Source organism: Sodiomyces alkalinus (assembly GCF_003711515.1).
Source record: "Sodiomyces alkalinus F11 unplaced genomic scaffold SODALscaffold_3, whole genome shotgun sequence".
Classification (NCBI taxonomy): Eukaryota; Fungi; Ascomycota; class Sordariomycetes; order Glomerellales; family Plectosphaerellaceae; genus Sodiomyces; species Sodiomyces alkalinus.
In genome coordinates this window covers 34,788-62,571 of record NW_021167081.1, presented here as the reverse complement: position 1 = coordinate 62,571, position 27,784 = coordinate 34,788, and the positions used below count along the sequence as shown (strand labels likewise).

General features: G+C 55.6%; 15 protein-coding genes across 15 annotated transcripts in view; 9 read left to right on the top strand and 6 right to left on the bottom strand.

Moving 5' to 3' along the window:
• SODALDRAFT_322887 (peptidyl-prolyl cis-trans isomerase) overlaps positions 1 to 273 on the top strand; it is a gene marked incomplete at both ends in the record, with an annotated part of 1,170 nt that extends 897 nt beyond the window's left edge. Inside the window, one exon of the mRNA XM_028609767.1 lies at positions 87 to 273. Within this exon, the coding sequence (XP_028467300.1) occupies positions 87 to 273 (187 nt within the window). The remainder of the gene's footprint in view (positions 1 to 86) is intronic.
• Positions 274 to 908: 635 nt separating this feature from the next.
• On the bottom strand, positions 909 to 2,475 carry SODALDRAFT_308846 (hypothetical protein). The gene is made up of 2 exons (XM_028609091.1): positions 2,105 to 2,475; positions 909 to 2,007 (listed from the first exon to the last, which is right to left on the bottom strand). Exons 1-2 carry the CDS (start codon positions 2,407 to 2,409, stop codon positions 1,008 to 1,010), a joined length of 1,305 nt encoding a protein of 434 aa, XP_028467299.1. The 5' UTR covers positions 2,410 to 2,475; the 3' UTR covers positions 909 to 1,007.
• A 652-nt stretch (positions 2,476 to 3,127) lies between these two features.
• On the bottom strand, positions 3,128 to 5,322 carry SODALDRAFT_331612 (Zinc/iron permease). The gene is made up of 3 exons (XM_028611491.1): positions 5,052 to 5,322; positions 4,748 to 4,924; positions 3,128 to 4,629 (listed from the first exon to the last, which is right to left on the bottom strand). The coding sequence occupies exons 1-3, from the start codon at positions 5,068 to 5,070 to the stop codon at positions 3,320 to 3,322; spliced, it is 1,506 nt and encodes a 501-aa protein (XP_028467298.1). The 5' UTR covers positions 5,071 to 5,322; the 3' UTR covers positions 3,128 to 3,319.
• Positions 5,323 to 5,796: 474 nt separating this feature from the next.
• SODALDRAFT_130963 (hypothetical protein) lies at positions 5,797 to 6,662 on the bottom strand. The gene has a single exon (XM_028606703.1). It carries the CDS (start codon positions 6,510 to 6,512, stop codon positions 5,853 to 5,855), a length of 660 nt encoding a protein of 219 aa, XP_028467297.1. The 5' UTR covers positions 6,513 to 6,662; the 3' UTR covers positions 5,797 to 5,852.
• Positions 6,663 to 7,363: 701 nt separating this feature from the next.
• SODALDRAFT_322883 (peptide methionine sulfoxide reductase msrB/msrA) lies at positions 7,364 to 7,981 on the top strand (the record flags this gene model as incomplete). Its single annotated transcript, XM_028609766.1, has 1 exon — positions 7,364 to 7,981. The coding sequence occupies one exon, from the start codon at positions 7,364 to 7,366 to the stop codon at positions 7,979 to 7,981; it is 618 nt and encodes a 205-aa protein (XP_028467296.1).
• A 270-nt stretch (positions 7,982 to 8,251) lies between these two features.
• SODALDRAFT_331609 (hypothetical protein) lies at positions 8,252 to 9,927 on the bottom strand. Its single transcript, XM_028611490.1, has 2 exons — positions 9,152 to 9,927; positions 8,252 to 9,034 (listed from the first exon to the last, which is right to left on the bottom strand). The coding sequence occupies exons 1-2, from the start codon at positions 9,748 to 9,750 to the stop codon at positions 8,548 to 8,550; spliced, it is 1,086 nt and encodes a 361-aa protein (XP_028467295.1). The 5' UTR covers positions 9,751 to 9,927; the 3' UTR covers positions 8,252 to 8,547.
• A 621-nt stretch (positions 9,928 to 10,548) lies between these two features.
• SODALDRAFT_357891 (hypothetical protein) lies at positions 10,549 to 12,597 on the top strand (the record flags this gene model as incomplete). The annotated part of the gene is made up of 6 exons (XM_028614049.1): positions 10,549 to 10,603; positions 10,704 to 10,793; positions 10,970 to 11,108; positions 11,219 to 11,304; positions 11,834 to 11,941; positions 12,536 to 12,597. 6 exons carry the CDS (start codon positions 10,549 to 10,551, stop codon positions 12,595 to 12,597), a joined length of 540 nt encoding a protein of 179 aa, XP_028467294.1.
• Positions 12,598 to 12,755: 158 nt separating this feature from the next.
• On the top strand, positions 12,756 to 13,859 carry SODALDRAFT_377445 (hypothetical protein; the record flags this gene model as incomplete). The annotated part of the gene is made up of 6 exons (XM_028614909.1): positions 12,756 to 12,794; positions 12,850 to 12,895; positions 13,029 to 13,121; positions 13,175 to 13,569; positions 13,610 to 13,657; positions 13,734 to 13,859. 6 exons carry the CDS (start codon positions 12,756 to 12,758, stop codon positions 13,857 to 13,859), a joined length of 747 nt encoding a protein of 248 aa, XP_028467293.1.
• A 434-nt stretch (positions 13,860 to 14,293) lies between these two features.
• Positions 14,294 to 17,422, top strand: SODALDRAFT_275215 (cyclic nucleotide-binding domain-containing protein; the record flags this gene model as incomplete). The annotated part of the gene is made up of 2 exons (XM_028607969.1): positions 14,294 to 14,785; positions 14,939 to 17,422. 2 exons carry the CDS (start codon positions 14,294 to 14,296, stop codon positions 17,420 to 17,422), a joined length of 2,976 nt encoding a protein of 991 aa, XP_028467292.1.
• A 1,033-nt stretch (positions 17,423 to 18,455) lies between these two features.
• SODALDRAFT_322880 (hypothetical protein) lies at positions 18,456 to 20,500 on the top strand (the record flags this gene model as incomplete). Its single annotated transcript, XM_028609765.1, has 3 exons — positions 18,456 to 19,970; positions 20,327 to 20,359; positions 20,483 to 20,500. 3 exons carry the CDS (start codon positions 18,456 to 18,458, stop codon positions 20,498 to 20,500), a joined length of 1,566 nt encoding a protein of 521 aa, XP_028467291.1.
• SODALDRAFT_130927 (hypothetical protein) lies at positions 20,331 to 21,691 on the top strand. Its single transcript, XM_028606702.1, has 2 exons — positions 20,331 to 21,170; positions 21,238 to 21,691. The coding sequence occupies exons 1-2, from the start codon at positions 20,589 to 20,591 to the stop codon at positions 21,373 to 21,375; spliced, it is 720 nt and encodes a 239-aa protein (XP_028467290.1). The 5' UTR covers positions 20,331 to 20,588; the 3' UTR covers positions 21,376 to 21,691.
• Positions 21,692 to 22,377: 686 nt separating this feature from the next.
• Positions 22,378 to 23,231, bottom strand: SODALDRAFT_357887 (hypothetical protein; the record flags this gene model as incomplete). Its single annotated transcript, XM_028614048.1, has 4 exons — positions 22,378 to 22,668; positions 22,739 to 22,868; positions 22,961 to 23,005; positions 23,095 to 23,231. 4 exons carry the CDS (start codon positions 23,229 to 23,231, stop codon positions 22,378 to 22,380), a joined length of 603 nt encoding a protein of 200 aa, XP_028467289.1.
• A 230-nt stretch (positions 23,232 to 23,461) lies between these two features.
• On the top strand, positions 23,462 to 24,087 carry SODALDRAFT_357886 (hypothetical protein; the record flags this gene model as incomplete). The annotated part of the gene is made up of 2 exons (XM_028614047.1): positions 23,462 to 23,531; positions 23,621 to 24,087. The coding sequence occupies 2 exons, from the start codon at positions 23,462 to 23,464 to the stop codon at positions 24,085 to 24,087; spliced, it is 537 nt and encodes a 178-aa protein (XP_028467288.1).
• Positions 24,088 to 24,284: 197 nt separating this feature from the next.
• SODALDRAFT_130866 (hypothetical protein) lies at positions 24,285 to 26,484 on the top strand. Its single transcript, XM_028606701.1, has 2 exons — positions 24,285 to 25,428; positions 25,531 to 26,484. The coding sequence occupies exons 1-2, from the start codon at positions 24,481 to 24,483 to the stop codon at positions 26,437 to 26,439; spliced, it is 1,857 nt and encodes a 618-aa protein (XP_028467287.1). The 5' UTR covers positions 24,285 to 24,480; the 3' UTR covers positions 26,440 to 26,484.
• A 298-nt stretch (positions 26,485 to 26,782) lies between these two features.
• SODALDRAFT_130863 (hypothetical protein) lies at positions 26,783 to 27,485 on the bottom strand. Its single transcript, XM_028606700.1, has one exon. The coding sequence runs from the start codon at positions 27,412 to 27,414 to the stop codon at positions 26,869 to 26,871; it is 546 nt and encodes a 181-aa protein (XP_028467286.1). The 5' UTR covers positions 27,415 to 27,485; the 3' UTR covers positions 26,783 to 26,868.
• Between the last annotated feature and the right edge of the window lie 299 nt (positions 27,486 to 27,784).

The following is a 27,784-nucleotide window of genomic DNA, read 5'->3' as shown; positions in this document are numbered from 1 at the left end:
CCCCCGGGCCCCCAAACATCGCACCCCATTCCGCGACAGCATTTTGGTATGGTGGAGCGAGACATCAGGACTGACTCTCCATTTAGCAACGGCTCCCAGTTCTTCATCACCACCGTCGTCACCTCGTGGCTGAACGGCCGCCACGTCGTCTTCGGTGAGGTCGCCGACCAGGCCTCCCTGAACATCGTCAAGGCCATCGAGGCCACCGGCTCCCAGAGCGGCACCATCCGCTACGGCAAGCGTCCCACTATCGTCAAGAGCGGTGCCCTGTAAATGTCCCCTATCAAGGGCTTGTATTAGCAATTTGTTTTTCCTTCCTCTGCTTCTCGGATCGCGAGATGGCGAGGATGGGAACGGGAAAAGTTAAAACTTAGGGGGCGGATTGTCGTGGTGGATCTTGTTGTGCCTGCACACTCTATGGATAGCTCATAGCTAACCCGGGTTAAGACGAAAACACAGTCGCTATGCAGCGCGCGATGAAAACACACTCATTCGTCTCGTGATATTTTTCTTTTTCTTTTTCTTTTGGTAGTGGTTTGTTTTGTGACGCTTTTTGATCCATTCTGCCAACGCCCTCGCAGGGTTGACGCCACGGCTTTTCTGATGACGAAGCTTTCATCCATACGGAACGTGTATTAAAGGTTTTCATGCCAGAGCGTAATTCCACCTTTCCGCCTCCTTCCGCCCTAGGAAGTGTGGATCATGTTTTTAATACAGAGCTCAGCTCAGCCCAGCCAACGCCGTTGCCATGCAAATCATACACGATACAAATACAGGTAGAATATCCCCGCACCTTCCCCGGATGCAATATCTCGCAGGTGGACAAAGAAGAAGAAGAAAAAACAAAGCAAAACAAATTCCCCGGCTCATCATGTATCATGTCCATATGTTTTTTTATATACGTCGTGACGCTTCCCCTGCTGTCCTGTCCTTAGCAGCATGACATGAGACATTTGTTCTTTTTTTTCTTTTTCTTTTCTTCTTCTTCTTTTTTTCTTCTGTTCTTTTTACTCCTCCAACCCTAACCATCGTTGGAAATATATGCAGTTGCTGGCGCTCACGGGCCCCCCCTCCTCGCAAAGCTCGAACACGGGACACCTTCCGCACGGCGCCTCGGTGAAGCCATTGGTCACCGGTTCCGGCGCGCCGCGTTCCACGACGGGAAGGGCGACGCCCTCGTCTTCGGCCGGGCGCGCCGCGGCCCACGACTCGAGGCTCTGCTTTGGGTGGCGGCGGACGCGGTAGCCCACGCGGCCGGCCACGCGGACGGCTTCGATCAGGTTGTCGAAGACGAGGACGTCGATCAACTTCTGCACGTCCTCCTCGCCTAGGATGGTCTCGGTGGTGATGCCGGATTGGGAGATGAAGCGCGCCATGTCGCGCACTGTCGGGTACTCTTTGTAGCCTGCGGGGAGGGGGAGGTAGGTGTTTTTCGGCGTCGTTGGCTTGGCGGCGTCGGCGTTGTGGTGAGGGCGGTGGTGGTGGTGGTGGTGGTGGTGGTGGTGGCTGTTGGTGTCGTGGTCTCCGCTCATGTGCTCGGCCGTCCGCTTCTTCCCCGCAGCAGCGGCGGCGGAGCCCTTGAGGATGCCCTTCTTGGGCACGGCGGTGCGGGCGGCGGAGGAGGAGGAGGAGGAGGAGGAGGAGAAGGAGGAAGAGGAGTGGCCTTTCTGGAAGTAGCTGCTCTGGCGCTTGATGTAATCAAAAATGACGCGCTGCAGGTCCTCGATGAAGGCGACGTCGAGGGCCTGGTCGGTGAACCAGGGGCCTCCGGTGGCGCGTTCGGATGGCCTCAGCGAGGCCTTGATGTACATCTTTTTGTTGGTGTGCTCGACGCTCTTGAAGGGGGCGATGAGGTTCTTGGATTGCAGCTGTTTGAGGGCCGTCTTCATCACGGCGTCGTTGATGCCGAGGCGGCCTTGGATGGTCTTGGTCCAGATGCCGTCGGCGCCGGCATCGTCGATGGCGCCATAGACCATGCGTTGTTCGTCGGTTGTGCAGAGCTTGTATCTTTAGAGGTGGAAGCACCATGTTTGTCAGCGGCTTGTCTGGGTGTGCGACGATGTGTAAAAGGTGAGGAGAGAGAGAGAGAGACGGACAAACTCACTTGTCTGCTTCAGCCCTGGGCCGCCATCGCCATGCTAGCCCACCCTGCGCACTCACGGCGATCAAGAGCTTGTCGTTGGTAAGACTCTGGACAACCTTGAGCAGCATCTGCGGATCCCGGTTCGGGATGATGCCCAAGTCGAGGAGGTCGTACTGGCTGTACAGATTGTCCTCGTCGCCATTGGACCGGCATGCGTCGTAGAGGGCCTGCTTCAAGATGTCGAACTTGCTCGGGTCCACGGCGGCGGCGGCACTGGCAGGAGTGGTCGCCGCTGGCGCCGCCGAGGACGATGACTCCGAGGCCATCTTGATGGGTCAGAGGGGGGACTCGTGTGCTTTGTTTGTTGTTGGACGTTGTTGTTGGCGTTGCGTTCGGGGATGCGGCGGGATTGAGGCGAGAATCGAGGGCTGAGGAGAATATGTCTTTTACTAGACAGACGTATGCAGGGAGGGATCTTTTGGGTGACAGAATGCGGGGGAGGGAGGAGGAGGAGGAGGAGGAGGGGCAATTGGAGCTTGCTGTGCCCTCTGGCGATGTGGAAATCGCAAAGAATGCTGCCGCTACATCTGCGTCTTGTCGGACAAGGCAGTTTGTTCGTCACCTGTGGGATTGCATTGAGTAATGGGGAGGGGTGGGTTGTCGAGAGAGTTGGGTGGGCGACGAGGAAGATGCTTTTCCGTGAGTCAAAAGTGGTGTCGGAAGGTTTGCGGGAGCTTTGATTAAAAAAAAAAAAAAAAAAAAAAAAGAGCCATTGTAAGTACAACGTACTTTGTACTTTTGTACCTTGCATCTGGCCCGTTCCATCTCCGGAGACCTGTCCCAAAAGGTACATCCCCCGTACTATGGGAGTCGGCAGGACAGCTACAATGGAAGTACGAGAACTGTCGCTTCCCTGATAAAACACACTCATGTTAAGGTACCTACGCTTCTAGATGGATTCAATGTTTGCGTTTCACGATGCCGTAGGATCAAATTGAAATATGATTCTTTGTGACGGTCTTTGGAGACCTCTGAAGACATGTTGTCGGTACCTTACTGTACAATAAATGAACTTCATCTCCGAGACCAACAGCCGTACTCCTGTGATTGATTCCTATAAAACGCCTTTGGTTTCTGCCAACTCGTTGAAATCCGCCGAAAATGTAACTTAATTTGCAAGATGCCGTCTGCGGTTGGGTTGAATCGCGTTCGAGCTGCCCTTCGCATGCATTTGTTCTAGGCAAACCCCCCAACAATAGCCATGAGAATAGCTCCGCCAACGACAGCCATGTAGGCCCTCCATCTCCTGCCCCCGGCCAAAGTACTGTAACTCTTCTCCGTCAAAAAATCCTCCGCCAGCAACTGCACGAGACCCGCGAACAGCAACAGGCCCGACGAGATGGAATTCATAAACCCCACCATCAGCAGCCCCGTCTGGCTCATCGGATCGTACATGTTATGCACCACGAGCCCGATGAGCTGCCCGAACGGCGTCGTGGCCCCGAAGGCCAACGCCATGAGCCACGGCCGGGCCGATCGTCGCGGCAGTTGAATGGCCGCAATGCGGCTCCCCAAAGCCAGGCCCTCGAACGTCTGGTGGAAGCTGACGGCGATTAGGAAGACCACGAAGGTCGGCCCCGTCGCCACCGAGATGGCCATGCCGATGAAGATGCTGTGGAAGAGGATGCCGCCTTCCAGCATCAGGCATTGTCTGAGGAGCCGGGCTTGTTCCTCCGCCGTGATGATGACGACGCGCGGGGCGGCGGCGGGCACGCTGGACGGGTGTTGCCCCTGGTGAGGATGGCGCTGGGCATGGGCATGGGCATGGGCGTGGCGGTTCTTGATGGACACTGCATCGAGCTCGTGTAATTCCAGTTCGAGGTCGGAGTCCTCGTCTCGGTCGTGGTCGTCGTCGTCGTCGGCGCCGTTTGCCATGTCGTCCGCGCCGTCTACGCCATTTGACGACTCGCTGGGTCCTCCGTCCCGCCCGTCCGGAACACGAGATGGTGCGGCGAATCTCGGCTCGCTGCTCGGCAGCGGCGACGCACCGGAAATGAGCCCCTGCGTCGCACCATCCATAGCGTCCAACTCGAAATCAGCCGGGCGAGGATGCCTGCTCCTCTGCGCCGACAAACCAGACAGCAGGCCAAGGCCGTTCGCCGACGATGCGGTGTCCTTGTATCCTGCGGCCGCCGTGTGGCTATTGTGTTCGTGTTTGTGTTCGTGTTCGCCCTCGCTTTCGCCTTCGTCCCAGAAATGGTAGTGGTGAGAGTGCGCGTGGCCGGCGCCGCGGGTGGCGAGGTACATCTCGAGGGCGACGACAGTCAGGGCGGCGATCATGGCGACGAGGCCGGCCATGGGCTTGAAGCCCTTGCTGAAGAAATAGGGGAGGCATGGGTCGGTTAAGGAGAGGAAGGCCGTGGGGAGGAGGTGGACGAAGGCGGTCGCGAGAAGGACGCCGGTGCCAAAGTGTTGGCAGTAGAAAATGATCTTCTTTTGGAGATGGCCCCCGGAGCCTCCTCGTGATAGGAGAGGGATACCGCAAGCTGTCGAGGCGTTAGCGAATACGAGTTACGACTATCGGCTGGGGTTGGAACGACCAGGAGGCGATGGGCAGATGGGCAGATGATCGTAATGGACGTCAAGGGGACAAAAGTTACGTACAGACGGTGCTCAAGGTGAGGATCAGGATAAGGGCGCCAACATGGAGGCCGGTATCGTAGGATCCGCGGCTACCGGAGCCGCATTCTGGTCGCGCGTCGTCATCGCCGCCATCCCGTTCACCCCGTCTCGCGAGCTCGGCCAGCAGGAGATTAGTCGGAATCGTGGCCCAAGAGATGTCTGGCCTGGAGTCAGTAAAAGAAAAAAGAAAAAAAAAAGAAAAAGAAAGAAAAAAAAAACCCAGTCGCCAAGCAGGTTTTCGTATCGTATGCCATTCGATACGAAAGGGGTTTGAACATGAACATACCTCCTGCGCGTGGATCCATGATGCCGAAGGTAAGGTAGTAGGTAGGTAGGTAGGTAGGCACCAACCGGACAACCGGACCCAAGGGGAGGGAGAGATCCAGGATACAACGCACAATCGTCGGTCGGTAACTACCTTAATCGCCAAGGGAACAATGGACAGAAGAGGGTCATGGTGGTCCCCTGAGGCAATACAGCAGACAAGCAGACATTGCCAGGGAGCTTTGGAATTTTTTTTTTATTTTTTTTTTTGGACAGAAGAGGGAAAACCAGCCAAAGTAGGGAGGGATGCGGCCAATTGCTTCCGTCAGATCTTTCCCTTCGCGGAAACTCTATTGACACGCGGCACCTCGGAGGGAAAGCTTACACGGGGCTGTCAGTCGACTTAGGTGGCCTCTTCAGCGGGTTCATTAGCGTGTAGCAGGGGAGTTACGAGGCTGTCTGGGGTCTCTCTCGCCTAAAGCTTGGCATCGAAGTACCTAGTGTACGTGTACTAGGCCTAAGGTAGAGCACCAACCTTACGTCAGCTAGTCTTTGACTGTCCATTGACCTTTACTAAGGGCCTGTGACGATACACCTACGAGATCCAAGCAGAGACAAGATGCACAACATAAGTCTGGCTCAAACACCAACTTTTATCATTGGATTCAGTGGTTTGGATTAATAAAGGTACTGCTCATCATGCTGTGTTAACAATGTTACATACTACTATAGCGCTTCCGGTCAGTTCATGCCGTCCGTCCGGTAACGCCACGCGCAGCCCAGATCCAACGCCGGAATGCGTCTGCGTCTCGCCTGATACTCCTCATCGTTCCCCAAAGAGTGGAGAAATATCATCGTAACACCGAACTTCTTGTGCAAATGCCTCGCGTGAGAGAGACCCCTCCTCCGGCAGTTCCGCACACTGCGGGATGAGGTCTATCTGGGCACAACCTTTGGGCACATCGGCAGCCGCGTACTTGAGCACTGAAAACTTGCGCTTCCCGTAGTATGGCACCTCCTCGTTGCATGCGATATAGGAACCAACGCCGCTCGGAGTCGTCAGGTATGGGTAAGAGCTGCCGGAGGGCCTGGTGAGTTGCACGCCGGGGGTTCCGGATCCCATATCAACGCGGACGGGAGAGATCTCGTCTTGGGGAGCCGCAAGCCTGAATCCGCTGGGGAAAGGCGGATCTCCGCCGTCCGAGATGGTGTTGGCCTTCCCCTCAAGGATGTCCGAGGTGGTGCCGTTCAGATACCAGATGCGAGCGGACTGCGCATCGAGGACCCCGAGCCCCCGGCCTGCGCCTCCGTGGGCGGCGGAAACGTAATACCGGTTGACGGACGGCTCAAAGTCGGTCTCGGGCTCGGTCACCTTGGCCACGAGCTTGAACCCCTTGGACTTGGACTTCGGTTGTTGACCCCGAGACATGGGGGAGGCGAGGACGATGGCCTGGAGGTAAGCCAATACCACGACTGCACGCATCGTTGCCTTGAGTCGATGGGCGTTGTTCCGGAGGAATTGAAACGTCGACTTGAGAATGTCGGATGTAGCGGTTGTGATGGGCGGTTGGTCAACGGCTTGTGAAGACAACGTTGGGGACGTGTTGATCAATACGGATAGTACAGTAAGAACTGGAATTTGACCTGATGTTTGTGATGAGAAGAGTGAGGGAGTCTTCCAGGCGAGAGACTGCGGGCTGTCGAAGCATGTTATGAAAATATCGTCGACACCTCCTATGCAGAGTCGCTCGCTCCTACCCGTTCACCAGATTCCGTTCACCTGTTAGAATCCAAGGACTACCACCAACTTGCAAAGCACTGGGGAGAAGGAGCATGTTGGGCGAGCTTCAGATTCTTCCCACCCGAATCCATTGAAAGTGAGCAGGTGGGATGCTCCAGGAGGTTGTCGGGACATTCGTCTGTTTGTGAAGGGAAGTGACGAGCCGGGCCTCCCTCCTCCCTCCTCCAGTACAAAGGGGCACCTGGCGGTCTTGCTAAGGTACAGCGCCCGGCAAAAAGTATTTGAACACGCCTACCTTATGTACCATCGACCCATGTCTGAGGCATATACGCTTACTACCTTATCTGGCCTCAAATACATAGGAGTGGGTACCTTATGGAGACGTTCGGTACGGTACGTACCAGTAGCTGTCGCCATCGGTGACGTGATAGGTGCACGGACCCATCCCGTCAGTTCCCAAAGGTGCGTGCCCCGCGATGTCTCTCAAGCTTCTCCCGTGCGACTCGATCACTGTTTCCCGTTTTAATATCACGTACCGGAGACAAGAAAAGCATACCTTACCTTATTCAACGCATCAGGCAAACTCCAAAAAAATGACCTCCCTCTTCCCAGGCTTTCTTACCCGCCTCGCGCGGCCGTTCACGTCAACCTCCTCCCTCCACCTCGCCTCGCCCGCCACCTCCGACTTCCCCGCCGGCGCGCAAACCGCCACCATCGCCGCCGGCTGCTTCTGGGGCGTCGAGCACATCTACCGCAAACACTTCGGCAACGGAAAGGGCCTCCTGGACGCCCGCGTAGGCTACACCGGCGGCGCCATCGAGCACCCGTCCTACCGCGCCGTCTGCAACGGCAACACCGGCCACGCCGAGGCCCTCCAGGTCGTCTTCGACCCGGCCACCGTCTCCTACGCCCAGCTGCTCGAGTTCTTCTACCGCATGCACGACCCCACCACCGCCAACCGCCAGGGCCCGGACGTGGGGCCCCAGTACCGGAGCGCCATTTACTGGCACGACGACGAACAGGAGCGCGTGGCGCGCCAAGTCACCCGCAAGGCCAACGAGCAGTGGTACGACGGCAAGATCGCCACCGAGCTGGTTCCCGCCGGCACCTGGTGGGATGCTGAGGACTACCACCAGAAGTATCTGAATAAGAATCCTTCTGGGTACGAGTGTCCTAGCCACTTTATACGGTCATTCAAGCCTCTTGAGTGACCGGAGTTGGAACCACGGGGAGGACGTGATAAGGTGCGGTGGAAAGTGTCCAGATTATGGCAAAGGTGGATATGGTCGATATTGCCCGCTTGAGTCGGGAGTCGCCTGTGGCAGGTCTAACGAGAGGGGGGAATGTCAGGTTGGGTGTCTGGTTTGTTGTCTGGTTTGTTACGAGCCTTTGGAGTTTTCCATATTGATTTACCTTTTTCTTTTCTACTCTCACACATGCGAAAATAAGAGTTCACTCGCGAGAGACAAAAAATCGGCGTTCGGGCTTCGGTTGGCCCTTCACATTCTATTACCATCATAAAGTAGGGGGATCAAATTTGTGGCGGATTGCCGAGGTATCTGATACAAATAAAAATATAATCTACAAGAAAAGCCCCCTTTTCGCTGTTTGTCGGTTGGCCGGAGGGGAGAATTTGTCTCTCTTCAGCTTGCCATGTCCAAACTGCATTATGGCAACCTGTAAAACAACACTGCTAGCAGCAACCTATTGATCCTTTGAAATCATGTTCTCATCGCCTCTCCCCCCCCCCTTCTTTCTCCATCACCTCTCAGTCCATCTACTTCCGGCGGTTACCCTGCATCATGAGAATCTGAACCATGCGGACAAAGATGTTGAGGAAATCCAGCTCGAGCGCGATGCTCTCATTGACGGGGTCCTTCCGCATGACGCCAGCCTGGGCCAAGCGCGCGTGGTACAGCACCTTCTGCACGTCGTACAGGGTGAAGCCGCCAAACACGGCGAGACCACCGTACAGCCAGATGCTCTCGGTGAAAGCCAGAGTCCGGACAGCCGTGGCGGGGATCAGCAGGGGAGCGAAACCCGAAGCCGCGACGATGGCAGCGCCCGCGAGCAGAGGGCCGCCGATGTAGAGGTACTTCTCCTGCTTGGCGGTGGCGCCGACCACCGACAAGCTGCCCATCATGGCGACCGTGTACAGGCCGGCCCGGGCGAGGAGAGCGGTCGGGACGAAGGCCAGGAGGGGGGCGACGAAGGCGGCCTGGGTGGCGTTGAAGGCGGTCCAGAGGGCGTATTTGGGGATATAGCTGTTTCGTGCATGTTAGTACTTGCCCGCATTGAAACGACTTGAGGAGAAACGGGGGGAAAAGAAGGGAAGAAAGGAAGAAGAAGAAGAACAAAAAGCAGAGACAAGAAAAACTCACTTGTCAGGCGAGATCGAACGAGTACCAATCATGGTGGCAAAGCTGAGAGCCAGGCCGCCGAGACCGACAGCCCAGGGGTTCGTCACCATAAGCCGATACACAAACCCGCTCTGCACCATCTGGCGAGCCGTGAGACCGATGATGCCGATGCCGAGGCCGGTGTGAAGGAAGGTGCTGTTGAGATATTCCCGCTCATACGGCGGCATGCCGCCATCCTCCCTCGTCTCGCGGTTGAACACGGCGTTGATGGCCACCAGCGTGCCGCCGAAAATGGCTCCCCCGACCACCAGCTTGCGCAGCCTGCTCCCGCTCGCCTCTTGCGTCTGGGCGTAGGTCTGCTGGTTGAACGAACGGGCGCCGTTGCGGAAGGCGGCGCGCAGGGCAAATGGAGACGTGGTGGCCGCCAATCCGCTCTTCGCGGTGGTCAAGCGGGCGGTGAAGAAGGCTGGGGCGAGCTTCGCGCTCTGCTTCGAGGGGGCCGAGGCTGCCTGGTGGAAGGCTCGGGATGCGGTCGCGCGGAAAGTCGGCGATTTGGTCAGCTCGGGCAGGCGCTGAGCTAGGCGCGCTGGCCCTTGGCGGACTGTGATGTTGAGGGACATGATACCGACGATTTTGACGTGGACGCGATACGATGCCTTGTCGTTGAAGACAAAGGAAATGGTTACGGTTGAAGGGGAAAGGGTTTTTTTTGAGGTTTGAGCGTGCGTTTGAGGAGAAGAGGGCAAAGGAAGTATGACGTTCCGATTTCCGAGGTGAAAAGCTTTGGCCACTTCTGGACACTTAGCTAATAAGGTGAGGGAGGACCCAGCCAGAAATCGGTGGAAGCTTCTTAGCCGGTCACGCAGTCAGAGATGATGATTACATAATGCTTGATGCCAGAACGCGGGCCCGGGACATCCGTTAACTCCGAGGCTGCCCGTTGTCGCCTGTCATGACGAAACGTTTAGTATTATTTGTTTCCGCCTCCATGCGACAAAACAAACTCTGATAGCAGCTCGAGAACAAAGGCATGCACTGCACACGGCAGGACACTACGAAAGTGCGAAGGAAACTACTACGAAAGGCAAATTGGGTAGGGCAGTGTTCCGTGAGCATCTGTAGAAATCGTACAACTCTGCAATTCCGAAGGCGCGTTGGCGTGGGACCCTGGGATCTCTGCGCGAGGAGAATCTCTCGAGCATAGCAAGAGGAAGACTTACAGAGTGTAACTTGATCGCCAAACGTAGCTGTCAGACGAAGTGGTGTCTTGTTCTCGGAGAGAGCTCAGTATCCCACACCTTGACAACTTAAGCTCATTGCAGAACGGGAAATGCCTGGTGTATTAACTTCATGTTCATTCGAGTAACACTATACAGATGCTCAAACCAAGCTACTATCCGTACAGGACATTACTGAGCATGGTAGTGCGTTGGGATAGTCACCGAGCACCCTCGACCAGATCTTTGGCGAGCAGTCAACTCTAATGCGATGAAATACATCCCATGCAGGAAGTAGGTAGGTATTTCTCCGCATGTCCTATCGGTCGACGCTGGTTTACTTGTGCCCGTTCCAGGTAGCTACCGGGAAAATCTGGATGAAGAGACGTTCCTCTATCCTCGTGGTCCCTCTGCTCCCTTTATCGGAGGCAATTATGACCCAGGTTGTGTGTTAATATACTGTTCTCCCACGGTGAAGGAAAGATTCGGCTGGTAAGGATGGCACAGACCAGCGCTAGAAGCCTTCTCGAAAGGTAAACCCCGCCATCTCCCCCCAACCCGGCTTCTGGTACTCCCTAGTAAGGCCCCTAATTATTCCACTTCACACATGACACCTGGGAAGTGGTTTGGAGCCAAATTCTCAGTCTCAGCATGCTACTCGTCGTCTTCGTTTCTTTCCTTTTCATCAAGTGTCATCCCTCGGACGAAATGAAAACGGATCGCAGTGGCAGAGGTGACGCTGCCACTAGCGGGTACAAGAAGTGATACAGGATGATACCGCCCAGGGGCACACCATTACCACGGGCCGCGCCTTTTAGGCATAGGTAAGGGGGGAGATAAAGAAGACAAACCAAAAATATACATCTCGCAGCCACGTAGGATCGGATCGGATTGGTATGGCCGGTGCGGAGCCAGAGGAGCCGACCCCTGTCAGAGATGGACAGGAGTACTCAGGACGTGGATGTTTACTTCACGACGAAGTACGTAAGTAATTAGGACGCTCCTGCTTTATAGTCTGCATCTCACGGTGTAGGTGTGCCTATTTTGGGGAATCTACGGAATGCGTGTAAAACGAGAGTAGGTCTGGGGGCTGATAAGAATGGGGTCATTTTCTTTCCGGAACATAAAAATAAAACCAACATAAAAGGTCGGCAGGCCTGTGTGTCAATGGCTGATGTCTGTGATAATTACCATTTGACTACCTTATAATGTCTGTGAACAGAATAATATGTACTTTGTATGAGCATCTGTACGTGTGACGGATTAGGTTGCAGATGTGGCTTCGTGCCAATGCTTAGGAGGGCAGGTATGAGTCGTCTTTCTGCATCTTCTAGTCGTTTTCCATGCTCGTCTCTTCGCTTAGCGTGCTTCGATCATCCTTCCAGTGAAATTCGATGGCGAACTCCGTATTACAGGGCGGCATGCAGTGGTGGCCCGGCGGATACATATAATCCCATCGATATTCTGTTGCCATGCGCATCCTCAGGCCTGGGTAAACCCCCACCTGGTTTTCCAAAAGTCATTTTTCACGTGTTCCTCGCATGTTCCATCAAAATGATATACATGCGATATGTCCAGGCTCTGACCAGTAATCGTGCCAGGCAAGCATGGAATTAATGGGTATGGTAAGAGCTAGTTTATACAGTGAAATCCGAGTGTGTTGCCCGGATTTGAACAGGAACTCTGGAATGGGGACTGGAAGATATTATATTGTTGGGTGAACGGCGAAGCACTATAAACGATATATTCGTCCTTATTTGGGACTGAGGACACGATGAACTCGTAAAAAAACCAAGCCCGCTGGAGGTAGTCTACTGGTCTCTGGCTGCGCCCTTATCTGGTATTTTCAAGTATTTTCAATTTTCAAAAGCCGTTGATGCTATCATCATCCTTTCATGACCATATTTGCTCGTAGGGTACCTACCTACGTACATAGGTACCTGTATTAAGGTACCTTAGGTTGACGCATCCACACGGCTATAACCTAAGGTAGGTAAGTTCTCCTCGCCATGTGCGTTAGAGGAAGCGGCGTTGTGGTTTTATCTAAGGTAGTGTACACTAAGGACCTGGAAGCTCTGATATTCTCTCCATAAGGTAATGACACTCCAGGTACCTGCTAGTACCTATAGCCGGGACGGTTTAGACAAGATACAGCAAGGTACTTGTCTGCTCCACTGTCTTGCTCTAGCGTTGTTTCCTAATGTTACGTGGTCCGTGCATATCCGTTGCGATGACCACTGCTGGAGCTGAGGTGGGTGGGGTTTCTACCTAGCTGCGGGTACACAGGTCAGCTGGGTGTCTTAGCGTTTGGGATGAAGACAGGTACGAGAAAGGTACCGGTTTTCTTTGCCGAGAAAGTCTGCACCGCGGCAAAAGGAAAAGTAGACACATGTATCATGTGCCACATCATGGAACATCATCACGGCATTGCGGACAGGCCCTCCAAGGTACCTACAGTACTAAGGTACTTGGGAATTAAGGTACTCCTCTTCCGCTTCCCAGGGGATGTTTCACTTCGCTCGACACCCCCACCCGCCCTTCTCTTCAGGTTCTCTGCCTTCTCCCCCCCCCCCCCCTTAAAGAAAGAGAAATTCCCCACGTCCCGAATGTGACCTAAGAATAAGGTACCTAGGTACCGTAGTACTGTAGGTACCTTAGCCAGGCCTGGCCTTCTATGCCAGCTACCTACTTGCAGCAGCGATTTCCTGCACTCATTCTGCATCGCACCGCTGTCCACCCCCCACAAAACGACGTACGAAGCGACAGAGAGTCCAGTAAACTCCTCCAGACTCTGCCACTGACGCCGATTATTACCCTGGACTAGCAGCTGGCAAAGGAATCCCCCCTCTCTTCCTCCGCTGTGCCTCCGATACCCTCTTCTGTCTGCTCTGCTGGTCCACTGTCCACTTCGTCCACCGTCCACCGTCCACCGTCCATCGTCCATCGTCCACCGTTTGCCTTGGATCCTCTCTCAGGACCACCCCCTTTCTCATCATCTACCACGCAATCGCAATCCTGTCCCTGCTCTACGATATTGCTACGCTCAAACTCGGAAACCACCGCGACACCTTTCTACTCGCCTGGAACGGCAGCGCCACCAGCGACCTTGTAAACACCAACTCCAACCTAACATCGACACCATCCTCCCATCCAATCCCGCCCTATTTCTGTTTGCTTGCACCTCACCTGTTAGTCCTAACCCAGGCCGGGTGTCAGTCGGGAGTCCGTGTCTTGCTTCTTTCTGACCGGGGTTTGGCTCCAGATCATCTCCATGCCGGCATCGCTCGCGAAGTGCCGCGAAGACGAACAGGTTCTCAGGACCATCACCTCCAAATCCGGCTCCGATATCATAAGACGACTTCTTTAATCGCCCCCCCTCGTTGCAGGCTTTCCGTCGTCCTGAAACCGCGCCTCAACCGAACCTCGATTATACGTTCCAACTCGTCACGCCGTTTGCTCCAAGACCATCCATCGTCGCATCCAAGCCCATCAAAAAAAGGATAGAGGAGTAAAAAAAGCCGGGAGCTTGACAAAGGGCATTGGAAGAACCATCAAACTTCCCAAATACGCCTCCCCTTTTGGAATCCTGAGTCGTTTTGTCCCTGCCTTTTGTCCTGCCCCGTGGTCTCTCCCGGTCCCGTGGAGGGGAGCGAGCATGACTAATTCTTGCCGCCCCTTTGCTCCTGCTACTTTTCCCGGCCGTTGGGCGTTCTGAGAGGCAACTCTGAACCTGGCACGGGTCCGTCCAAGACTCCCTTTCTTCAAAATAGGACAAGTCCTGTCTCCTACCTGCTATCACCTACACCGTCACAAGTACAGTATCGCGCAGGCCAGCCACCTTATCGCAGTACCCAACGAGCCTTGAGCCCGGCCCAAGCTAGGGTCAGGACTTTCTGCCAATCCCCCACTCGAAAAGTGAGACCGAGCCCGTGGCGCTCTCGAAACCATGAGACGTAGTCGTTCTCCCTCGTCTCCTTCCCCCTATCGGGCCCTAGCCCACCAACAGAATGGCGGCAACGCGGGCCCCGGCCGGATCTCGGACTCCATCTCCGTTATACGTTCCTTCAATGTCGAGACAAACCCGACTCGTCCTGTCCGCCCCTCCCCGCTGACCGCCTCCACCATCCGGGACATGCCGCTTGATCTCGTCGACCGCATCCGCTCCTTCCCCCTCTTCATGTCTGCCTCGGAGGACTTCCTCGCCGCCATTGGAAAACACCTACGGCCTCAGGTCCATGCGGCCCAAGACATGGTCCTCCACGAGGGCGATGACGCGAAAGCCATGTACTGGGTGGTACGTGGCGTCGTGGCAGTCACCTCGAGAGATGGCGAGGCCGTCTACGCCGAGCTCAAGGCCGGCTCCTTCTTCGGCGAAATCGGCGTTCTGATGGACGTGCCGCGCACGGCCTCCATCGTCGCCCGGACGAAGTGTCTTCTTGTGCAGCTGAAAAAGGAGGACCTCCAGGCCGAGCTGCCCAACTTCCCCGACATGGAGAAAGCCATCCGCCAAGAGGCGCAGGAGAGGCTCAACATCCTCAAGAAGAAACGGCAAGAATCGAAAAGCGGCGCGCGAGAACCGGCACCCGGTGAGGTGGCTACCGGTGAGGTCGGCATCATCAAGGAGGGGAGCAGCACGGTGGTCAACTCGAAGAAGCGGAAGTCGCCTAGTCCCGGTGCCATCGAAGACCCTGCCGCCGGCAGCGCTCTCGGGAGCGGGTTCGTGAACGTGCGGAAAACGCTGAGAGAGCTCCCGCTCTTCTCGAACCTCCCTCCCGATATTCTCCATTTTCTGGGGTTGAGCGCGCAACCGAAGACGTACTCCCCCTTTACCGACATCGTCCAGCAGGGTGCGCCTGGGAACGACATCTTTTTTATCGTGCGAGGAGAGGCGGAGGTAATTCGCCAGACGCCGGCTTCCGAGGACGAGGCAACAGCAGCAACAGCAGCAACAGCAGCAACAGCCAAACAACTGTCGTCGCGTGCGTCGTACGTACGCCCGCGCCTCAAGGCCGGTCAATACTTCGGGGAGGTCGCAAGTCTCGGATTATCGGAAGGTCGGACAGCTACTGTGCGGTCCATCACGACGGTGGAGTGTCTGATGATCGGCGGCGATGCGCTCGAGGAGCTGTGGAGGAGATGCCCCCCGGATATCAAGTCACAAGTCGAGGAGACAGCTCGCACACGCTATCGTTTGTCGGACCAGGACGAGGACGAGGACGAGGACGTCGACATGAACGACCTGGATGCGACTGACCCTAGGAGAAAAAAATCCGACCCTGCAACACCGACGACGCCGAGGGCTCTACCTCACATGACGTTTACTACGCCCTCGAAGCCGGCGTCCCCGTCGAAGGACGCGGGAGCGGACACGATGGGTCCGAGAGATCCCGACCCCTTTCTTAGTGTCGACATGGAGAATATACGTAACCGTCGTCGCAACTCTCTTGCACCGCCGATGCCTATGCCTCTGCCTATGCCTCTGCCTATGCCTCTGCCTATGCCGCAGCCCGAGACCATCTCTTCCCCGGCGGCGAACAACAGGAGGTATCCGCAGCTCGACACGATGGCTGTTGGGGGGTTTGCCGTGCCGCAATCACCGCTGGACATGGAAGAGATTCCGTCCAAGAGGGCAAGGACCCTTCCTCACCGCGCCCATTCCTTGCAGCAGTTGTCGGCCCTCCCGGACCAGGTGTTGGTTAGGGTCTTCCAGCTCCTAGGCGTGGCCCAGCTCATGCAATTGCGGCTCGTGTCGGCACATTGGCGCAAGCTGCTCGAGAAAGACCGTGGCGTCGGCGTCCATGTCGACCTCAGCCAGCACAACCGGCGGGTCACGGACGAAGCGATCAAGACAGCCATCGCGCCGTTCCTCGGAGACCGACCGGAGACGATCGACATCAGCAACTGCTTTCACCTCACGGACGAGGGGTTCAAGGCTCTGTGGGAGATGTGCGGGCGCAACGTGAAGCGCTGGCGGATGCGGTCGGTCTGGGACGTATCGGCGAACCAGATCCTCGACATGAGCGAGAAGGCCAAGGGTCTCGAAGAGGTGGACTGGAGCAACTGCCGCAAGGTCGGCGATAACCTCCTCGCCCGCGTGGTCGGATGGGTGGTACCCGAACCGCCTCCACCGCCGCCACCGAACAACAAGCAGGTGGTCATCTCCAGCTCGGCGGCTGCCAAAGGGCGGTCGTCGTCGTCGTCGTCTCAGAAACAAGCGGCGGCCGCGTCTGCCCGACAGGCGGCGAACATGCCCAAGCCGGGAACTGTCATAGGCTGCCCGAAGCTGAAGCGGCTCAACCTGTCTTACTGCAAACATATCACGGACCGGTCGATGGCGCACCTCGCGGCCCATGCGTCCCAGCGCATCGAATCGCTCACGCTGACGCGGTGCACGTCGATCACCGACGCCGGATTCCAGTCGTGGGCGCCCTTTCGGTTCACGGACCTGACGCACCTCTGCCTCGCCGACTGCACGTACCTTTCCGACAACGCCATCGTGGCGCTGGTCAGCGCGGCCAAGAACCTCACGCACCTCGACCTCTCGTTCTGCTGCGCGCTCTCGGACACGGCCACGGAAGTGGTGGCGCTCAGCCTCCCGCTGCTGCGGGAGCTCCGACTCGCGTTTTGCGGCAGCGCCGTCTCGGACGCCAGTCTCCAGTCGGTGGCGCTGCACCTCAATGAGCTCGAGGGGATATCGGTGCGGGGCTGCGTGCGCGTGACGGGCAGCGGCGTGGAGAACCTGCTGGAAGGGTGCGGGAAGCTGGCGTGGGCGGATGTGAGCCAGTGCCGGAATCTGGAAGGGTGGATTCGCGGTGGCGGGATTGCGCGGTGGGGGTTTGACGAACGAGGAAGCGACGGGATCTCGTTGCTGCCGCAGAAACTACCCACCGTCGAAGGGATGGGCATGGGCATGGGCATGGGCATGGGCATGGGGAAGCCGCCGATGCCGATGGTGAGGCCGGCTAGGTCGGCCTTTGCGCATATGGGCTTGCCGGGCCGGACGTTGAGTTTCCGACGAAGGGCTCGGAAGCCGGTGCGCTTTATTGTGGAGAAGGGACCTCGGGGGCTGAGGTAGAGTGGTTGAGGTCTTTTGGTCTCTTTTCCCTTTCCCTTTCCTTTTCCTTTGCCCTCGGGGCGAGTTTTTGGATGTTGACTGTCTTGGAGCGACGAAGAATAAGGGAGATCCTGTCTATGATGCTCCTTATTGTTTTTAAGCAGGCCTGATGTTTCTGACTCGAAAAGCATTGCATGTTTGGGGGCATATGGGGGGTCCATCATAGGTTTTACCATATTTGATATCTGGATTGGATTGGACTTGGTGTTATTTGCGAAAGTCATTTCTCCAATAGGGATCTTTACTTGGGACCGGGCCTGGAAGAAAAAGGTTCAGAGATGCAAATATGATGGGCCTTGGACGAGGAGAGACTGAGGTGATATGAATGTTGATGATAGATTGGGTATTGTACGGGAGTGATTCATCTGTGGTCGGTTGATACCCCCTATGATTTGGCTATTGCCTTTTCTAGGATCAATACTAAGCATTTGATTTACTTTACTGGCTCCGGCTCTGCTTCTGCCTGCGTGTCATCTAGGAATCGTCTGGGTGAAGGATGGAAAGATTAAGACTTGCGACAGACCGAGCCGAGTCTGTATATAACGAACCACTTATAGACAAGATGTTGATGCGACTGGAAGGATTTATGAGAGCAAGAGTTATAGAGAGAGCTTAAAGATAGCTTAACAGCAGTGGCAAGAAAGAAACCGCCATGGAAAACTCAAAAGAGACCGTCCCCTAATTCGCAATCATTACCGAACCAACGATTCCTTGAAGGCGAGTTGAGATGTGGTTGCGATGTCGGTGTTATGTCACATGATACGCCACGTGAAGATACCTTGGTATTGAATAGGACGGGCATATCTTATCATAGGTGCTTTATCTTATCGTGACAATCGCCAGTTCCTCTACTTCACTTCAGTATCTTCAGTCCGTTTCGATCCTCAACATCAACAACAGCAACGAAAGCGAAAGCCAAAGCCAAAGCGAAAGCCAAAGCGATTTGTCACAAAGTGTACCCTTTTGCCCGCCAGTGGACGGATCTTCACAAAACATGGACCCGGGACGCCGTGCCATGCTTTCGGGCCGCCAAGAACGTCCGTCTCGAGATGTCACCTCGCCACGGAGAGACGACGGCAATCGCGTCTCCAAGCGTTCGGATCAGTTTTCCTCGGGTCGGCGTCGAAAGAACAACGCGAGGGATGCGAATACCACCTCACTAGGCAGTAACCGCACGTACATGACGCAAGATGAACAGGCGCTTCAGTTCGTGGCCGAGGAGGACAAGTTCGTCTTGAAGCAGTCCAAGAAGAAAGCCGACATCCGCGTTCGCGAGGGTCGAGCCAAGCCCATCGATTTGCTGGCCTTCAACCTACGCTTCGTCGACCCGGACCGAGACGTTCTCGACGACGACGAAACCGACGCGCGAATCTCCGTCCCCTCCCCCGAGGCCGTGTTGCAGACGCTCGACGAGGCGCAGCTGCGGGAGCTCGAGTCCGACATCACCTCGTACCACACCCTCGAGACCAACGCCCGGAACCGAGAATACTGGCAAGCGCTGCAATCCCTCTGCGCCGACCGGCGGCAGAAGCTGAAACCGCAGGGGACCGACGACCGCGTCGTCAGCACCGTCGCCGCCGACATCGACAAGATCCTCAGCCCCAAGACGTACGAGCAGCTCGAGGCCCTCGAGAGGCAGGTCAAGGCCAAGCTCCGGTCCGACGAGGACATTGATACGGATTACTGGGAACAGCTCCTGCGCAGCTTGTTGGGCTGGAAGGCCAAGGCCAAGGTCAAGAAGGTGTACGAGGAGATCAAAGAGAGCCGGGCCGCGCTGTTGAAGATGCAGGGAATCGACGTTAGGCCGGAAGAGATCGACGGAGCCACAGGCGGCACGGCCAACCGACGACTGTCGAGTTCTTTCACATCTACTCCTGCATCGACGGCAGCCCACCACACAAAGCCGCCGCCGACTGCCGTGTCTCTCCTCCAACAACACGGACAAAGCCAAAGTAGTAGTAGTGCGAGCGCGAGCGCGAGCGCGAGTGCGCCCCCTGGAACGGCGCGCTTTGCACCCTCTGGGGACGACGACTTCTCGGGCGCGACCAAGGCCCTGTACGAGCGCGAGGCGGCCCGCGGCACGGGCGAGAACGAGGAGGTCTTCGCCGAGGAAGAAGCCGTCCCCGCGGCGTCGCGACCAGCCTGGGCGGGCAAGTACAGGCCGCGGAAGCCCCGCTACTTCAACCGCGTGCAGATGGGGTACGAGTGGAACAAGTACAACCAGACGCACTACGACCACGACAACCCGCCGCCCAAGGTGGTGCAGGGCTACCGCTTCAACATCTTCTACCCGGAGCTCATCGACAAGACCAAGGCGCCCACCTACAAGATCATCCGGGAGGGGGGGCGCCGGCGCGGGGAGAGCTCGGCGCCTGCGGGGGAGAACGATACGTGTCTCATCCGCTTCATCGCGGGGCCGCCGTACGAGGATATTGCTTTCCGGATTGTTGATCGTGAGTGGGATTACAGCGCGAAGAAGGATCGGGGGTTCAGGAGTTCCTTTGACAAGGTACGTGGTGCGCTAGAGTTGGGTTCACTGTTCGCTCCGCGGATGTACTCGACTTTCCTTGCATCATGCACTTGGACGCCATGTCTTGCGACCTTTTCATGATCATACGTGCGCACATGCAGATAGACGCACATACACACTCAGCACACACACTCAGCACACACACTCAGCACACACACACACTCTCCTCTCCTCTCCTCTCTGGCCAGGCCTCAGACAGCCGCCCTACCGCGCGCCTGGTCGCTACCCCCCTACCCTTCTCTTTCATCTCCCCTGTTGTACACCATGTACTCTATCCCTTGCCCGCGTCAGGCCTATGATTACATGTGTGCAAAGCTAATATTGCCCAACTGCAGGGAATCTTGCAGCTTCATTTCCAGTTCAAAAAGGTAGGTGATCAAAAATCCCAACCCCTCTGCTGCACCTCCTCCTCTTCGTCCTCTCAGCCTGGTTCTCCCAACTGTCTAGGTTGTATGTCAAAGGTTATCCACTAAACTGACATGTCATATCAGATCTACTACCGAAAGTAATGGTCGCCGGCCGTGGAGCCCGAGCTCTAAGCACCCTGGTCAGCTCTGTACGAAAGACCCCGGTTCATATCCTGGTCTATATGCCGGCATGCCGGCCTGTGCATCCCGGTCTCACATGTTGCCTCGACTGCCAAGACGTGATGATGTTCAAGAGCCGGGCTGGCGGTGTCCCTTCTTTCATCCCCTCCCCCTCCGTTCTGCATCTTTTCCTAGTCAGGAGGCCGGGGGGAAGAATGGGAGGGGATTAAACGGTGACAGTCAGTACGGATGCGGATATGCAACTCGCGAACAAACGCTCCGTCGATCCTGGGGTGCACGTTTCTTCTTGGCGGACAACATGCCCTCTTTTTCCGCTGTTTATTGGGCGGGTAACGTCGTCGCTCATGCTGTGCTACCACAAGTCCTGGGTCGGAGGCTAGCTGCCTTGCCTCCCCGGTCATCAACCTTTTTTTTTTTTTCCCTCTCGTTTTTGTGCCCCCTCTCTCATCCAAGGATCCAGACCAAGCGTCCGGGGGGGAAGGGGGCGACCAAGTTGTCCTTGGAACAAAACAAAAAGAAAGAGACCGGGTCTTGGAGAGACCGCCTGTGGCTCGATCCAGTCGAGGGCCCATTCATTCTAACTTGGTCATATCATTTACAAGTTCAAGTATATTACGTACATTACATGTTGGCAAGCTTACCTGGCCGTCCTCTCACCGACATTAGCTGGGGGTTGTTGACTCATAGATGGATTCTAGATGACCGACCACAGGCACGCGAGAGCCATGCAGATGCAGGACTGTGGCGTGCAGCAGGCTGAGCCGTCTCTTCCCCCGTGCCCGTGCCCGTTCCCGTGTCCGTGTCCATCACTTCGGCCGAAGTCTCATCACCGCTAAAAAGAAATAGAAAAAAAATAAAAAAAAATCCCAAGGAAAGAAAAGTTTAAGGGATGAAGATTGCTGCTCTAACCTCTAGGCTGTCGACCATACCTGGGTTATCAAAGTACTGACCAAACCCCGAACCATCTCCTGTCACAGTTGCTTCAGAGATCTGTTACGTCTCTTCACCATCTTTAACCCACCCCCCACTCCCCCTGATAATGGTGGCTTGTCACCTCATGCTAAAACCTCGCCCAGCTCGTCTCAGCAGTAGTCGTCCGATGCCTACCTGGCAGATCTTCCCGCCGCCCTGTCTCGGCATCACCTCACCGCCCCCTACCCTTCCCTTCTCAGAGTAGGGCTGCGCCTGTTTACGGAACAGCTTTGGCGGAAGATCATTGGCTTGTGGTTGGCGAAAGCATCAGACATGCAAGCAGCCGATGAAAGCCTTTCTTTTCCTTCTTCTTTTTTTCCCCCGGACGCGGAGCAGACGCATCTGTCCTTGTCCTCTCTCTCAAGTGCTTTGTATCAAGGTCATGGCAGGCAGGCAGGGGCATGACAGATTATTTTCCCCCCGACCGCTCCGATGACAAGACCTTTGTTGTCCCTCGATGACAAAGGCATCTGACCGTGGTGGCTCACCATGTAGCTCACCAGGTAGCAGCAGGCGTGTGCAACGTACATCTACGGTCTTCAACTGAGAAAAGGGGACGTAATACGCGGCAAGAAGAGAAACAAGAGGAACACCCGGGCCTAGAATGCCTAGAACCCGTACTCCCCAACCTACCTACTTTATCGACCCCCCTTTCTCTGTATGATCGGTGAAGGCCCATGTGCCCATGTACTCTGTAGGCCATAGAAGAAAGGAGGGTTTCCTCTTTGGATGACTATTACCATATTCTTGCTAGTCTCTTGGCTGTCCTCTCCCTACGGAAGTACATGTAGACACTCTCTATGATCTACTATGATCTGCTATGATTGACGGGCGTCGCAGGTGACAGGGAAGGAAGACATGGTGTATTATTCGTCCAAAGGGAGAAGAGACCAGGGCACGGAGGTGGTGGTAGACGGGGAGGAGGGGATGAGGATGGGGATGGGGATGGGGATGGGGGTGCTATTTACCACCAACCATGCGCCGGCGGCGAGTGATGCGTGCAAGCGTACGGGTGTGCCCCGGAAGGTGTGGGAGAAGGTGAGAAGGTGAGAAGGTGAGAAGGTGAGAAGGTGAGAAGGTGAGAAGGTGAGAAGGTGAGAAGGTGAGAGAACATGGTTGTCATTGTTTTCTTGACTTCTATCCCTCCCTCTCTCTCTCTGTATGTCCTTTCGTCCCCGCTAAGCGGTTATGGTATCTACAGACTACGGGAGTACATCTCTCACTCACGCGGCAGATGGAAGCTCCGGGTGAAGTGATCCCGCCTGTTATGGTTACATGGGCATGGAGATGGGGACAGGGGGGAGCTTGGTCACCCTTGGGGAAATCTCCCTTCTTCTCAGGTCTAGATGCGATGTGCCTTGTCCAACATTACAGCACTCCCCACAGTGCCCATACCCCCTGCTCGCTCTGGCTCATTTATTCTTTGGGGCAGGCTACTAGAAGCGTGACTGAGAGAGGGTGATGGGAGAGAGAAGGAGAGGGAGAGTCAAAGAGCTTGTAAGAGAGATTGAAGGCCATGACTGCCTCTCTCTCTCCCCCTCCCAGAGCCATGTTGAGGTTTGCTCAGTCCTCTCAACTCTTACCCCAGGCAAGTACTCCACTGAGTCCACTCGACATGGCATGCCGTATCGTACCATAACATCAAATAACATAGCATGTAGCCTTGGAAAGCCTTGAGATGATATGTCGGTGAGAAGACATACGAGAGGGAGGGAAACATACACACTCCCACCTCGCATACAACGTACGCATTTGATATGAGAAACAGATGCACGCATGCAAGCACACATACATTTACAGACGCCCGCATACAATAATACCTTACAGATAGGCTGACTTGACTTACACGTCGTGACGCAGACAACCATCCAGGGCCAAGCAACATGAATCGGCAAGATACTATACCCATACCATACCATACCATACCATATCATACCCATGCCCAAGACCATGCCTGCCATGCCTATGCCCATGCTCTTTGCTCATGCTCATGCCCAGACCGGGATCCGGGGCACACATGGTTTCGCGGGGATTTTATACCATCCTATCGCCGCGGCCCCTTGTCTGTTGCCGTGCCCACACACCCCTGGTCCTCTCTCCATGGCCCAGCCAACCTTTACCCTTTACCCCCTACCCCCAACTTACTGTACACCCTGGACAAGAGCCGACCCCTTGTGAACGTTTCCTCTCCTACACTCTCTCTGTCTCTCGATCTCTCATTCACACTCTCTCATACTGTATCCGTACTCCATATACCTTCACCCTACCCCCTGGTCATCCCCTCCCCCAACAAGGAGCTGTATCTTTGTAGCCCAGTACATTTCCTCCTCCTTATGGATACACCATCCTCTTCTTGGATTCGCCCCCAAAGTCCGGCCCAGGAGTCACCTCCAGGTGTTTTATCAACACGTCCTATCCCTTGTGCAAGTTCTCCTTTCCAGTCCATATTTTTGCTCTACAGTCTCTCGTCCATTCAACGACACATCAACGGCATCGACGACACCTTTAGACTGAACCTGTTGCTATTAGCAAGCGGATTTGATCTCTGGCGGAAAACCATCAAGCAGCCTCTATGATCTGTCTGGCTTACTGCTTCTCCTACCTTCTCTCTGATAGCAAACCCATCTATGACCCACGGATCAACGGCAAACCCCCCCACTGCTTCCCTCGTCATTGTCATTATCACTGTTCTCTCGTAACCCCAGTGCCCGATAACATCTATTCTTCTTCTTCTTCTTCTTCTTATTATTATTCCTGCTCTTGCTCTTTATTCTTTTTAGCCATCTTCTTGACACCTCCGCCGCTATCCTTGTCTAAGCTATCCGCCCGAGTCTAGATTACCTGAAACGGCGTCTCCCGTCTACATCGCCCGGCGCCAGCCCTGCACCGAGATCTACGGCAGTCAATCTGGACGAGCCTTTTATTTTAGCACCGACCTTTTTCGAACACACCACACCATCTTGGCTGTCATGAATCCGCACATGCCGGATGCCTTGCCCGGCATGGTCCAGTACGGCGACCTGAATCTGTCTCCCGGCACCACGCAAGCAATGTCCCCGACGGGCGGTGTTGGTGTCAAACGGGAACACGGGAGGGAGTTCTTCACGTCCCCATCCAGCCTTCAACAATATCAGCATCTTCCGGACGAATTTGCCGAACAGCAGAGTCAGGGCCAGGAGCACAGCCAAGCAGCCTCCATGACCGCCGTCGCACCAACACAGCCTTACCCGCCATCCTGCCATAGCATGTGGCCTCCTTCCCCCCCTCCCGGCTCTGCTGAGGAATATGAGCACTACTGCCTCCGAGCGTCTTCTGGCTGCGGCTATAATCCATCCCCTCTCGAACCACGCGGTTGGGTACCGCCTACGCAGGTCGTCTGGAGTTCCCCTCTTGACCGGAGCCCCCTCCAACACCACATGCAGCAACCGCATCCAGACAACTGCCTTCGCGTCTGCACCTCCTCCCACGGATTCAACGAGATGGAGATGGGGGAACCTCGATACCCACATGCAGACTTTTATCCAGGCTTTCCGGAACAACCGTCCCCCGTAGCGGTAGACGAGTTGCTCTCTTCCACCACAACGTCCCCCAAGGAGCTCAACTCGCCAGCCATGCCGTCTGGAGGGGAGCCCGTTAAACGCCACAATACCAGGAGGCGTGGCTTGGGAGGCAGTCTGGCGAGCCCGGAACTTGAACCTGCCCACTCCCCGAGCGGTTCAACGTCCAGTCCGCGAGGACATGCGCAGAAGAACGACGAGCCTTATGCCCAACTCATCTACCGCGCCTTCATGAGCGTCCCGGATCACTCCATGACACTACAGGAGCTTTACGAATGGTTCGAGCGCAATACGACCAAGGCCAAGGGAGGCGGGAAGGGCTGGCAGAACAGCATTCGGCATAACCTCAGCATGAACAAGGTCGGTGATGATGCTAGCATGATGGATCATGGCCCCCTGTTCTGAGTGTATCTCCCTTGTGAATACGTCTTGCAGACACGATCCGCTGACTCTCCTGTACAGGCGTTTGTGAAGAGGGAGAGGCCAACGTCGACGAACATCGACTCGACGGTGGAGAACCCTCCAACTGCCACCAGCGAGAAGCGCATATCCGAATGGGTACTGACAGACTGGGCCGTCCGGGAAGGAGTGTACAGCACCACGAGATACCGCCCCAAGCACCACAACCACAGCACCGAGCTTGGACACACCCGGCGCGGACGCACCAGCCCTCCGCGTTCTCACCACGTCACCTATCATCCCCATCCCCAGCACCCACACCAGCTCATTCCCGGCCGTGCCATGTCGGGTCGCAAGGGAGGATGCGCCACCAGCAAATCCAGGCAGCCCCGGCTCAGCCCCGGCAGCCCATCGACCGGCGAGAGTACCAGCAACAACACCCTCACGGTGACGACGGGCCCACAGATGCCCACAATCCCCCTCGAATCGATGGGCATGGAACCAATGGAGATGGACCCCGGTCTGTCGTCGATGCACCAGATCCACTACTACGACAGACCACCGGCACTGTACGAGCAAGGATACCCTCATCACCACCAACACCATGACCAACCTCACCCCCCCACTCCCGGCGTCGTGCCGGACAACCGCCTCCCGACACCGGTGACGCCCGTGACGCCAGAGGCGCCTCCGACAGAAATGGACATGGCCCTCGCGCTATCGGATGCTCATGCGGGCATGATGGCCGGTAGTGCCGCCGCGCAGCTTCCCCATCACCATGAGCAGCAGCAGCAGCATCCCCAAGCGATTTCACATCATCCTATGTACGATTTTGCCCCGTTCAGCTTGACGGACGTTGTGGGCCTTTATCCCGCGGGCCAACTGTTTGAGCACGACGGGAATATGCTATATCCCTGGCATGATGGGAATCACAACGGCAATCCAGGCGATAACGGTGGAACTCCTATGTGAAGGAAACCCGTATTTCTCATCTCACCAGGATATCTACTTGTCTTAGCCTGATATCGACTTTTTTTTTTCATTCTTCTCATCATTTGTTTTTAATTTCGACGCATCACTTCATTTCTATTCTTTACGAGGGTTCCCGGCGAATTTGGTCTTGGCGTTCTTTTACAGGATGGGTGGTCTTCTACGAGGATAATCGAGGAATAATCTCTTGCCTTGAATTTAAGGGGAGGATATCCCCTTTTTTCATTTTTTTTTTTCATCGCTTTCCCCTCTTTATTTGGATCTGCTCGCTCCGGGGTGGATGTATCACAGTTGAGGGTTGTGGCGATGAAAGAGGACACTACACTAGATATGCCCGCCGCTCGCCGCCCGCTGCCTGTTGCGCGTTGCACATTGGCGCTGGGTCAGCCCATTTTCCCCCATCTGGATGCGCTAGTGGGAGGGGAAAACGGAAGAGGGGAGACAGTGATGGAGAGAAAATAGGTGTAGAGAGAGTTGGGGGCCGGAAATTGGAGTCGGTCGACCAAAAAGAGCACTGCCGGGGGCAAGTGGGGGACAGTTTAGACAGTGGACTGACTTGACTTGGACTTTGGGGTGGAGAGTTGACACCTTGACACCTTGGCCATGTTGAAGCGCCTGGCCAGTGAGGAGGGCGAAGGAGACATTTGGGGGGGGGGGGAATGTGGGAATGGACGAAATAGACAAAGGGGAGGGGGAAAATAAAAATAAAAAGACGGGGTTTACTACCACACCCCCCCCTTTCTGGGGTTCTTGTTCGGCGACCTCGGCCATCGCTGGCCAAGATGCAATGCAATAGATACGTACGTGACGGTACTTCGTCCATGGCAATGTGAATGGCAGCCGTCTCGGCCGATCCGGCAGTGGGATCGAGGACCAAAGTCCGGACGGGCAAGGAAAAGACAGGAAAAGAAAGGCAGAAAGGAGGGACGGGGTGTTATCCGAGAGATCGAGTTGCATTTTGCATCTCTTGGCTATTTACTCGAGGTGGCCTAGCATGTGTGGGATGACCTGGGGGGTTGCATCGGGCGTAGTTTATTAAGGGGGGGGGGGTGGTTACGGTATTTTCCTCATTATCATTTTATTCTCCTCGCCGGCGCTTGCAGGAGCATGCGGATCTGCAATTCCATCATCATCACCCACCTTGGGTAGGTCGACATCCGCGTTGGCGGCTAATGCCGACGTAGGTAGAGGTTAGGAAGACGAGGGAAAAGAATACTGCAAGGGCAACCTTGGAACGAAGGACACATGAGGAACATATTTACTCCATTCTTGATTTTGCCTAACGATGTTGAGTTTCATGATTTGATGGCTTTTTTTTTTTTTTTTT

Excerpts from the sequence above, each read along its gene's own strand:
- SODALDRAFT_130927 (XM_028606702.1), top strand. The coding sequence starts at position 20,589 with ATGCCGGCCTGTGCATCCCGGTCTCACATGTTGCCTCGACTGCCAAGA. Across the intron at positions 21,171-21,237 it reads ATTACGTACATTACATGTTG|ATGACCGACCACAGGCACGC; the intron begins GCAAGCTTACCT and ends GATGGATTCTAG.
- SODALDRAFT_331609 (XM_028611490.1), bottom strand. The coding sequence starts at position 9,750 with ATGTCCCTCAACATCACAGTCCGCCAAGGGCCAGCGCGCCTAGCTCAG. Across the intron at positions 9,035-9,151 it reads CGTTCGATCTCGCCTGACAA|CTATATCCCCAAATACGCCC; the intron begins GTGAGTTTTTCT and ends TGCACGAAACAG.
- SODALDRAFT_331612 (XM_028611491.1), bottom strand. Across the intron at positions 4,630-4,747 it reads CCTCACCTTGAGCACCGTCT|CTTGCGGTATCCCTCTCCTA; the intron begins GTACGTAACTTT and ends ACGCCTCGACAG.
- SODALDRAFT_130963 (XM_028606703.1), bottom strand. The coding sequence starts at position 6,512 with ATGCGTGCAGTCGTGGTATTGGCTTACCTCCAGGCCATCGTCCTCGCC.
- SODALDRAFT_130863 (XM_028606700.1), bottom strand. The coding sequence starts at position 27,414 with ATGCAACTCGATCTCTCGGATAACACCCCGTCCCTCCTTTCTGCCTTT.
- SODALDRAFT_308846 (XM_028609091.1), bottom strand. The coding sequence starts at position 2,409 with ATGGCCTCGGAGTCATCGTCCTCGGCGGCGCCAGCGGCGACCACTCCT. Across the intron at positions 2,008-2,104 it reads CCCAGGGCTGAAGCAGACAA|ATACAAGCTCTGCACAACCG; the intron begins GTGAGTTTGTCC and ends CCACCTCTAAAG.
- SODALDRAFT_130866 (XM_028606701.1), top strand. The coding sequence starts at position 24,481 with ATGAATCCGCACATGCCGGATGCCTTGCCCGGCATGGTCCAGTACGGC. Across the intron at positions 25,429-25,530 it reads ATAACCTCAGCATGAACAAG|GCGTTTGTGAAGAGGGAGAG; the intron begins GTCGGTGATGAT and ends TCTCCTGTACAG.